The sequence below is a fragment of the Oncorhynchus keta genome, chromosome 32, assembly GCF_023373465.1.
Source record: "Oncorhynchus keta strain PuntledgeMale-10-30-2019 chromosome 32, Oket_V2, whole genome shotgun sequence".
Classification (NCBI taxonomy): Eukaryota; Metazoa; Chordata; class Actinopteri; order Salmoniformes; family Salmonidae; genus Oncorhynchus; species Oncorhynchus keta.
The window spans coordinates 19,053,751-19,064,603 of NC_068452.1; the positions used below are offsets into that span (position 1 = coordinate 19,053,751).

At 44.9% G+C, this 10,853-nt stretch overlaps 2 protein-coding genes across 2 annotated transcripts; one reads left to right on the forward strand and one right to left on the reverse strand.

Annotated features, from left to right (window-relative positions):
• Window positions 1-12: 12 nt before the first annotated feature.
• LOC118365219 (nucleoside diphosphate kinase A-like) lies at window positions 13-2,718 on the reverse strand. The gene is made up of 5 exons (XM_035747235.2): window positions 2,551-2,718; window positions 994-1,123; window positions 782-883; window positions 485-597; window positions 13-253 (listed from the first exon to the last, which is right to left on the reverse strand). Exons 2-5 carry the CDS (start codon window positions 1,117-1,119, stop codon window positions 136-138), a joined length of 459 nt encoding a protein of 152 aa, XP_035603128.1. The 5' UTR covers window positions 1,120-1,123; window positions 2,551-2,718; the 3' UTR covers window positions 13-135.
• Window positions 2,719-3,740: 1,022 nt separating this feature from the next.
• On the forward strand, window positions 3,741-10,630 carry LOC118365764 (uncharacterized). The gene is made up of 7 exons (XM_035748121.2): window positions 3,741-4,405; window positions 4,590-4,626; window positions 5,317-5,633; window positions 6,155-8,367; window positions 8,569-8,831; window positions 8,954-9,041; window positions 9,361-10,630. The coding sequence occupies exons 1-7, from the start codon at window positions 3,741-3,743 to the stop codon at window positions 9,516-9,518; spliced, it is 3,741 nt and encodes a 1,246-aa protein (XP_035604014.2). The 3' UTR covers window positions 9,519-10,630.
• Window positions 10,631-10,853: the final 223 nt, after the last annotated feature.

A 10,853-nucleotide genomic window follows, 5' to 3' on the forward strand; every position in this document is an offset into this window, starting at 1 on the left:
GGAAGCATCATGTATTCTACACCATGATTTTTATTGACATTTTTAAGTGCTCAAAGTACTTAAACAAATTCCAGGTAGACAGCATTCAGAATGGGTTTGATGGGTGAGGAGAAAACGATTCCAGTTCCATTTTATTTACTCATACAGGAAGCCATTTTGGCAGCTCTTGTACTCGACCATCTCCTCTGGCTTGAACCACAAGGCGATCTCCTTGTTGGCACTGTCGAGGGAGTCACTGCCGTGGATGATGTTCCTTTAACGGCAAAATGAAACAAAATCAGCAACTGCGCACCCTGGGCTTGAGGTGTATTGGAACTACAGTCAGCAGGGTATATTACATTTCTTAATACACGAGTCGATTGTAGAAAATGCATTACAGCTTGATTGCGTCAAATTCCTGTCCAATGATTCTCACTTTCAGGTTGCACCGCTTGTTGGTTGAGCACTTAGATACCTGTATAAACAGGCATCAGTGGACACATACCTTCCAAGCGTGATGCAGAAGTCTCCGCGGATGCTGCCGGGCTTGGAGTCAGCAGGGTTGGTCTCTCCCAGCATCAATCTACCGTTCTTCACAACGTTCAGGCCTTCCCAGATCTGAAAGCAAAGGAAGGTAAAAATGGCACATTGAGAGCAGAACAATTCATTGTCACAACCACTGATCAAGAGTATTGGAAGTATTGTGTTCCGGAGACTTTAGCAGTGAACCACTATGCATCTAGCAATGAGCAAGCATTTTCAAAGGGGCTGTGCGTAGTGCACGTGTCAGAAGGATAGTTACCATGGCAACAACGGGACCGGAGTGCATGAAGGCGCAAAGGCCGCCATAGAAAGGCATGTCCTTCAGGTCAATGTAGTGCTGCTTGATGTGGTCCTCAGATGCCTGCAATCACCCCCCCCAAAAAAATTGTTAAAGGTCTCAAAATCAATAGTTGCAGTTAAATGCTGTTAAACCTATTAGAAGCACTGCTGAACAGACAGATGTTCACATACCTGGATCATCTTCATGGCCACAAGCCTGAAGCCCCTCTGCTCAAAGCGCTTAATGATATCTCCCACAAGTCCCCTCTGGACACCATCAGGCTTGATGGCAATGAAGGTACGTTCGGTGTTGGACATGGTGCTGCAACAAGAGGATATTAGATATTGAGTAACTCAAAAAGGCAGTGGGCTGTCAGTGAAACACATTAACAATGGACAAATTGCCTAGTTCGTTGTCTTGGAGAATAAAACATCCATTTAAAATTAAATAGCTGAATTAGCTGGAATAAGCCAGGCCACTGCCCAACACCGCAACCTTTGATCAATGTACAGCGCTTCAATGTCACCTAGAATGCTATGGAGTGAACAGATGCACTGTAGCTAGTGAATGTGGCAAGGGCAGTACAAATCTATTCTCATCACCCACCCCCCCGGAAAGTATTCCCACATGCCCATTCCACGCCTATGGGGTATTTGGTATGAACAATTTGCTTTCGTTGCCAATGTGCAACTCATGTTTCATACATGGGCAAACGAGTTTGTTTTACTGGCATTGTAGCGTAGTTACTGTCGCGCAAAGTGACCGCATGCTGTAGTTGTGTTAGGTTGAGCCATTTTAAAAGTAACGTTACCTACATTCAACTGCAAACAGATGCTGCAGCAGTGTGAGTGCAGTGTTGAACTGTCCGCTGTAAACGTCACTTCAAGGACTGATTAAACATTTTAAATTCATGAACCTTTACCTGTATTAAAACAGTCATCTAAGATCACAACCACACCCTGCGGAACCATACGAATTGTGCAGTTACTTTAATTATTGCGTCGCGATGTACTGATTGTTGAATAGGCCTAGCGTTTGACAGCAAACGAAAAGTAGCTGGTTAACTTGCCACGTCCAGAGTTAATAGATCTGTGCGTTTCACCGGCATTAATATAACTTCCAAAAGCGAGCTAAGGACGCTAGCAGCGCCATGAACTTGAGCACATTCCATTGTTGAAAGCGGCCATATTTGGTACAGATGAAATGCCACATGGCCCGGCTTTCCACTGTCGTTACACGAAATAAAGCCCAAGTAGATTAAAGTCAAGCTTAATTGTAAAGCACTTCCCACCTACAACGGAGTTCATAGTAACATATAATTGGTTTACGGTAACCTGTAAGGCTAAGCTTATCAGCCATGTGAATAAGCAAATTTCACCCCGCAAATCAGTCACGTTGGGTGAAACTGAAATGCACAGCCCCGGTTGTGTTACCTAACGCGTTACATTTTCAATTCACTAGCTATAAAAACTGCAAGTCATTGGTTTACTATTAGGATGGGAATTAACAGTCACTCGATGCATGTCAATTATCTGGCTAACTTAGTTGGGTAGAAAACGAGCGAAGAGCCACGCCGTTGCGTGGCATACTAGCTAGCTCGTCAATGCGAAAGGCAGAACACAAGCGACGTCCACCAACTTCCTAAAAAACATGAACGGAATAGAACGATAAAGACTAGTGTAAAAACACAACGCTGTGATTCAACGCAAAATTAAGGGCGTTGTGGCCCCACCATTCAAGCAGCATACCTTTAGAGTTGCGTTGTTGAGACTGACAGAAGACCCGACCCGTGAGACAACCGTTCGGTGAAGGGAACAATCAGTGAGGATGAGAAAATGTTGAGAGCTAGTTTATAAAGGCTGCTGGGTGAACGGGTGGGGCTTGGATGAGGTCAAAAATTGATTGACATGTTGCGTGCCTTTTAATCATCCATGTTCTTCTGCGCATTCTAGCGCAACACAGTTAATGGGTTGCGTGATATCCACATGTGCTGTCAAATATTCGAGTCTAGACAATGGTTGATATCAGCACACTAACCAAAACGGTATCTGTTGCAAGAGGTTGGTGGGTTTTGAAATGGGTGGACATGTTTTATTTTTATCAAAGAAACAGGTGTAGGTGTAAATATATCAGAGGCTCACATTTTACAAACACACTATGAAACCATTTTCCTTTACATATTTTGGATGATGTCTGCTTGTGGTGGGGTCGAAACATATGTTTTATGCTTGTGACAACTCCCGACAAGGGCTGTTTTCATTGTAGATTTTGCCGCCACCTGCTGACTGTTGCCGCACAATGACGTCTGTGATGCATATCTATTACGTCATACGTGAGCATGTTTGAAACAGATCAGATCACATTTGACCATTCGTTCAGACATCGGGTTGGTTTCGTTGGTGGTCGAAAATGTATTGTCCCGCATTTTATTGCAATGTATTTATTTAACCTTTATTTATCATCATTTTAAAACATTCATTTGTGATACTACTGGAGAGAATATGGAGAAGAAATAAGTTGGGGTAGGTATTGTTTTTTTTATAGAGATGTATTTTTATATATTAAACATTTTGAAAGGCAAGATAAGTCAAGTCTTGCCATCTGCCAAAGTCAGAAATAGTGAGTAATTGGGTAAAGGTGATCGCCAAGGTGCGGCAGCGTAGCCTAGTGGTTAGAGCGTTGGACTAGTAACCGCAAGGCAGGCAGTTAACCCACTGTTCCCAGGCCGTTATTGAAAATAAGAATGTGTTCTTAACTGCCTGGTTAAATAAAGGTAAATTAAAATTAAAAAGGTAACATAGAGCACTTTCTGATGACATTCCTGGGGTCAGAGGTCAAAGGTTATATAACCTATTGATAAATTATTTAGTCTAATTAATGAGTTTGTGAAAGGTGATATGTAAAATCTCAGTCACAGGAGACTGAAGCAGAGACAGAGATGCAGGAGGCTGATCCAGAGTCAGCCGGCCCATATCAGTCAGAGGAGACTGAAGCGGAGATAGAGATGGAGGAGGCTGATCCAGAGTCAGCCGGCCCATATCAGTCAGAGGAGACTGAAGCGGAGATAGAGATGGAGGAGGCTGATCCAGAATCAGCCGGCCCATATCAGTCAGAGGAGACTGAAGCAGAGATAGAGATGGAGGAGGCTGATCCAGAGTCAGCCGGCCCATATCAGTCAGAGGAGACTGAAGCAGAGATAGAGATGGAGGAGGCTGATCCAGAATCAGCCGGCCCATCTCAGTCAGAGAAGACTGAAGCAGAGAGAGAGATGCAGGAGGCTGTTCCAGAGTCAGTCGGCCCATCTCAGTCAGAAGAGACTGAAGCGAAGAGAGAGAAGCAGGAGGCTGATCCAGAGTCAGCCGGCCCATCTCAGTCACAAGAGACTGACGCGAAGAGAGAGAAGCAGGAGCCTGATCCAGAGTCAGCCGGCCCATCTCAGTCACAAGAGACTGAAGCAGAGAGAGAGATGCAGAAGGCTGATCGGGACTTAGCCGGCCCATCTAACACATGGGAGCCACAGCAGACTTTTCATTACAACCCGTCCTTGGCCCGGAGAAGCTCCTCCTCAGAACTCAAATTCTCAGGGGAGGAGATGACTGAGAAGTAAGTTGCTCTTTGTCTTCCCCATACTTACCTCCTATTCTCTATGCTGTATGTTCTGCAACCGACCAAAGATCAAATCAGAGGGTGTGTTTGTGGTGTACATGTATATAGGCTAGTCCTGTAGAGGTCAAGGGTTAGATAGTTGTAATAATTAACAGTACTCATCTATTTACCCCTTTTGCAGGCAATGGATTCTCTTGACTGAGAATATGCATGAAAGGGTGAGTTAGTGTTAGCTCTGGAATTTTTAACATCAGGAAGATGGTAAAATATGCTCTGGGTACATACCAAATGGTTCCTTTTTACATATATAGTGCCCTACTTTTGACCAGAACCCTATGGGCTGCCATTTGGGACACAGTCTAGATCAGGGATGGGCAACTAGCGGCCGCGGATCCTCTTTTGTAAGCCCATTGATCAATAGTAAATAATAAAAATAGGAACTCAGTTGGGGTCTCAACTTATTGTTGAGAGTTCGAATAGTAGAATTCACAAGGTGCAATTACACATTGCAGGAAGGAACTCGAAAACTTCTCTCCACTGTCAAGAGGGGTTCCGCTAAAATCATTTGCTCGCAAAGTGGGGGGCAGGCCCAAACAAAATTTTACTTAGGGCCCCCAAAACGCAAGGGCCAACTCTGACTGCATGTGTGGGTATGGATGTGGGTGGGTATGCAGACCCGCGAGCCACTGCAGCCCCTCATGATGATTTCAAATTTTTTGTGGCCCCCTCCCCCATAAAAGTTGAATAGAATAGAATAACTTTATTTAATCAATTCAGTTGTGGCATTCGGATTAGGTAATAAAGACATAGGCCTAACAACTAACAACACAATGTAGACAGACTTAAGTGAATGTTAGATCTTGTTAGATTTTAGAACAACCTTTCCCGGCTATTCTTTTACTTTACAGTTCACCGTAGTTGAGGCCTATGCTAAGTGCAAGAACATCGTGTCATGGGTGAAGGAGGCCTCTTCAACAATGGTGATCCCTGCCCTTGATCTCAGCATGGATTTGCCCTGGACGCCATCATCATCATCATCATCATCATCATCATCAACTTCCTGCTCCTGGTCTTCAGTCGTAATCAATGTAGCAGATCTGACAGCAGCCTCCACATGCCGCAGTGTCAGATTCAGCCTTGGGCCAAGTCATGGGCCAAGCGAGGTCACTAGCCATAGAACTGGTGCCAGCACACGGAACCCAACTCCCTTCCCCTCCCCACTTTCGTATGTACCCCCTCAGAAGCTTATTTCTTCCCATAATGGTTGAAACCATTATTTTCTTCACTGTGTATAAATAATGACTTCTCTAAAAATGTTTTATTTCCACTGAATACAGATGTAGGATCTTAAGATTGCTACAGCAGGAAAATAATCCTGCAGCAACAGGAAATGTGAATTATTATCTGGATTATAATTAATAGACCGTTTTGTAGGGGTTGATACTTTTTTGTCAGGGAAAATCAAGTCAGAAATTTCAAAGTGGAAATTACACAATTCAGAAGCCTTTTTAAACCACAGATACACTACACGTTTTACATGTCCTACATTGCAGGAAGGTTCTCCTGCAATAGGGTGATCAAATTAAGATCCTACATCTGTGTGACTTTAGTTGGATTTTTGATTCATTTGATTCCTTTGCTTCTTTCAAAAAACATTTTAAACCCGTGTTTGTGTCATAAATGTTTGTTATTGTCATGTCTTGTTACCATATTGTTACCATATCTCTGTTGTGGGGCCCTCTTCAGCTCAGAGGAGACTTTGGAAAATGAGGAAGAGGATGACAACCCAAGAAGATATTGTTCCACGTCTGAGGACGGAGATAGAGAGGATTGGGATAGACCCCGCTCAGACCCACTGAGGTCTGTGTTCGGACTGTCTCACAGCTTCATCTTCAGCCAGGTTCACAGAGACTCCCACAGGTCCCTGAGTGAGGTCATACTGCCATCCATCCAGAGGAGACCGAAGAAGATGAGGCCTATTATTCTGTCTGCGGACACCAGGCTGATCATGGCCATTGTGGAGATCATTATCAAACAGATCAATGCCAGACTAGGCCAGCTCGCGCTGAAAGGAGGTGCCAGTCAGGGAGCCGAAGCTCCTTCAATGAGCATCAGCTCAGCGAGCAGTCAGTTTGCTGAACAGATGCTGCGGACAATCACAACCACAATGAATGGCCATACCATGGGACAGATGGTGCTCACTCGGCTGTCTGGAAAGTCCCCTCTGGACATTGAGAGGAGGCTTGAGACCGAGTTAGGACCACTGGCAGGTCAGGTCATTGTTGCAACCATCAGCAGCATCCAGACGGCGAAGAGCAAGGCTCAGACAGGACGTGAGGTTCGGGTGTCCTCCCCTTTCACCTACTTCCTGTCAGCGGTGTCAGCCGAGGTGCAGAGTCTGGTGCTCCAGAGATCAGGGACCAGGATGTCAGCCAGACAGTCAGGCAGCGACCACCTGCTGAACCTGTCTCGGGCGAAGATCACCAGGGCCGTCGAGCTGAAAATGGCTGAAATGCACGGAGGATCCCTGTGGAATTGGACCCTGACAGAACAGAATATCCAGCCAAGTCATGACAGAATCACTGCCATGTCCAGTGATTTGGTGGATTTGGTGGTCGATGATACCCTGGAGGCCCTTGGATATCTAGAGAACCAGGCATTATCCGGGCCCCAGACCGCTGGCTCTCTGACAGGGATTGAAGGCCTCGACATTGATGGTGTGGCAAGGGACATGGTCTGGAAAGCTGCACAAAAACTCAAGGCCTCCATGTCTGAGTTTGAGCTGGAGCGGGGATCCAGATCCTCACAGGGCAGCAGTGGTCCCTCGAACCACTCACCTCTGTCTCGCTCCCACTCCGACCTAAGGATGCTGTGTGTCCGGTCAGCAGTGGCAGTCAGAACTGCCCTGCAAGTGATAAAAACAGAGCTTGACAGCAACTCAGAGGAGTTCTTTGATCCGTGCCAGATGGCTGGAAACCTTCTAGCACGTCTAGCGTTGAGTGTTGAGAGCATCGAAAATCTGGAGATTGGTGAGATGCTCCAGGGCCGCTCAGCAATCATGGAGCCGGAGGCTGTGAGAGAACACCCAGACATATCTTCCACTGCCATCTACCATTCCCTGCTCATTGATTGTCCATTCCCACCATCAGAGAGGGTTCAGGAAACAATTATCCTAAGCCATTCACTAATTTCACAGGATGTGACCACACAGGGAGAAAAGCAGCATCCTGCTGACCTCCAGACCGACAGCCTAACGGCAGAATACCTTGCCAAGGCACAACAGGTAGTGAATCAGGTCATAAGAGATGCTTCTTTGACCGTGGACATCCTGTCAGCCCACGTCTCCTCAAGGAACATTGCTGAGGCCTCAACTAGCATTCTTGAGTCCCTTCTAGTGGACTTAAACGAGACAGTTGAGGTGAGTAGGTCAAGGGGGAGCAAGTTCTGGGAACAGGTCCAGTTATCCTCCCAGAAACTTTACAGCACAGCTATGGACAAGCTGGAGAGTTTGTACACTGGTTGCCACCTCACCAACGAGCGAGACCACCAGGATACCCATGTAACCGCTGACAAAATCCAGGACATGGAAGTGTCTACCAACAATGACCTCAAAGACCCAACAGTTGCAGTCAGCCAGGAGTCAGTCAGACGCAGCGCCAAGGAGATCCTCACAAAGGTTCTGAATGTGATCAAGGCCGGAGTAGCTGGCTCAGAGCACTCATCTATGGGCGAGCAGATGGCCGAAAAGTGTCAACTGGCCACGGAGATGTTGGACTCCATTCTGAACAGACTAGAAGAGGATGAGCCTGATGTGGGTGAAGAGGATCATCTTCATGTGATGTCGATCCGTGATGTCTACCAGGATGTCTCATCTAAAACCTCTCAGGTTTGTATGGTGGGGAGTAGCCAGGCGATGGACCCGCTGACCGATGATGTGTCTGCCGCGACCTCTGTGCATGGTAAGTGAAATTAACACCTTTCATGTATTTTATTTTGTAGTATGCACTAAATTTGATTAACTCCTGTCATGTAGGATTCACTCATTTTGAGCTTAATCATTTTATTGCAATTGTGTTCATTGGATTTTCAAGATTGTGTATTATTGTAAAATATACCAAACATAATCCTGAGCTTAATTATTTTATCTCTTTTGCCCCCAGATATTGTGCACAGGTCAGAGAGATGTCTCTCTCAGGCCACAAGTACCCACAGGTCCGGCACTAGCCAGGCCTCCAGTAACTTTGTTGTTGAGTACATGTCTGAGCTCCATTCCAACCACCCTGACACTGCATTGCCTGTGAGGTGCACTTCTACAGCTGTTGCCGATACGGAGACTCGCCACGTCCCTTCTGCCAGAGTGAAGAAGAAGAGCCAGGGCCGGAGGTTCAGTTGCTGCCCAAAGTTGCCAACGGTCAGGATCAAGGTATGGAGATGCATGTTTGGGGGTTTGCCCTTCATTTCGGCTGGAATAGAATCCATAGCTAATGGGCTCAGAGTGAGACATTGTGGGGTGTCTAATGGAAGGATGAATTTACCCGGCAACAGGTGTTCAAGAGCAGAGTGGAACCAGAGAGCCAACTCACTCAAAAAGAGCTGCCTTCGCAGCGTTTCAGCACCTCTCGAGTTGCGCTGGGTAAGCGACACACAATGATGATCCTTTTCTTTTAATGCATTGCCAAGATGTGGCCAGTGGTCAGAGTGAATGCAGCTTTACTGAGTTTAATGCTGAGTTTTATTCAACTCTGGTCCCATAATGTTTTCTCTGATCAAGGCCACTGAGTTTGACGAGCTGCCAGGCAAACATTGTAGCAACTCTTACATTTCCCAAGGTCAAAATCCTTGATGCTGTCATTTTGATGTATTACCGTCTGGTTGGTTTAGACTGTGGTCGGAGAGAATGAAAGTACATTTGCCATGTTCAATTCTAATCCTGCAATGTTCTCTTATCACAGATGATGATCATGTTGTCCCATTCATTCCCCAACTTGAGGACGACCTGCCACCAGCACAGGAGTCCTGTAAACGTCCCCTGTTGGTCAGGGTGTTCCGGGCCATTTCCAGAGCCATCTCGAAACCATTCAAGGGCTGTGCTTTTTGCAAGAAGAATTAGGAAAGGGTTAGCCATCAACATCTAATAAACATCATTGTGTCTGCAGTCAAATTGAATAGACTCTCTTGACATGGATATTTGAGTAGACACTTATCCAAAGCAACTAGGGTTAAGTGCCTTGCTCAAGGGCACCTCAACAGATTTTTCATTTAGCCAGCTTGGAGATTTAAACCAGTGCCCTTTGGGTTATTGACCCAACACTCTTAACCACTAGGCTACCTGCCATCGCATTGGTTCTACCATATTGCTTATTCTTTTTTGATTCCTTCCTATCTGCAAACACTGAAGTGATAAGGGGTTGGCCCAACTGAACATTTCACACCAGATTTGCATGTTCCATTTACTGTGTTAAGAACATGATTTCAATATTTGTAATATACTTGCAAACTGAGAAGGTATTTCAAACTAGCTTTCTTTGTATTGACCTTGGTGAAAATGTATTTAAATGACATTGAAACACAATATTAATACAAAGAGTGGCTTTTTCAACACATTTAGATGCATATATTTCCAGTGGGGGAAGGGGTGTGGTTTGTGGCCCATCATATTCTATACAGCTCTTCGGGAGAGGTTGCCAAGGTCAAAGTGGAGCTATTATAATCCTGCTGATCATACAGTCTTTGTAATGAAGAAGGGTCCATTAATACGGGCTAGGGTCAGCCTGAGAGGTATCTGTTGGTTGGAGGCCAAGGGTGGGCTTGAAAATGGGTCATTGACAGTTGCTATTTAGAGCTTCTGTGTTCCCTTGCTTTTTCCGTCAATGTATATAATCCCTCTGTCTCTCTTGCACCCCTTTGATAGTTTGATTTATGATCACCTCTCTAAACCTGTAGTATTTTTTACATAATAATGATCTTATCTATGGCCTATAGATGGAGGGGTACCAGGAGAGAAATGTAAGAGAATACAGATTTGTGCATGTGAAAATGTAGGAATGTTCCCATTCCCAACACTGTATATGAAGATGATCTTTTTCCATTATGCATGACTGTTAAGCATTTTCTATGCATAGTCTTTTATCTTTATTTTGTATCATTTGTATATGTCTCTTGTCTGTTTTTCACATACTTTCACATATACCCAATGAGTACACTGATATGTACACTCTCAAAGAAGACATCAATAAATAAAGATTTATGAAATAGTTAGGAGCATTACATTCAAAATAGATTTCCCCAAAACTTTGCATCAATAACAAATGCAAAATCTGAAGATCATTTTACAATCCATGCACAACAGGGCGCAAGTATCTTTGGAAAGAGAGAAAAAATAAACAATTTATTCCGAGTTCAGGGGTCAAGAAAACGGAAACACGTGATAGGGAATTTTGTGCGC

What these genes read in the sequence shown, in the direction of transcription:
- LOC118365219 (XM_035747235.2), bottom strand. Translation starts at nt 1,119, where the DNA reads ATGTCCAACACCGAACGTACCTTCATTGCCATCAAGCCTGATGGTGTC. An exon ending in TGGCCATGAAGATGATCCAG is followed by an intron (nt 884 to 993) that starts GTATGTGAACAT and finishes GGGTGATTGCAG; the next exon opens with GCATCTGAGGACCACATCAA. An exon ending in CCGGTCCCGTTGTTGCCATG is followed by an intron (nt 598 to 781) that starts GTAACTATCCTT and finishes CTTTGCTTTCAG; the next exon opens with ATCTGGGAAGGCCTGAACGT.
- LOC118365764 (XM_035748121.2), top strand. Translation starts at nt 3,741, where the DNA reads ATGCAGGAGGCTGATCCAGAGTCAGCCGGCCCATATCAGTCAGAGGAG. An exon ending in GGGGAGGAGATGACTGAGAA is followed by an intron (nt 4,406 to 4,589) that starts GTAAGTTGCTCT and finishes CCCCTTTTGCAG; the next exon opens with GCAATGGATTCTCTTGACTG. An exon ending in CACCTCTCGAGTTGCGCTGG is followed by an intron (nt 9,042 to 9,360) that starts GTAAGCGACACA and finishes CTCTTATCACAG; the next exon opens with ATGATGATCATGTTGTCCCA.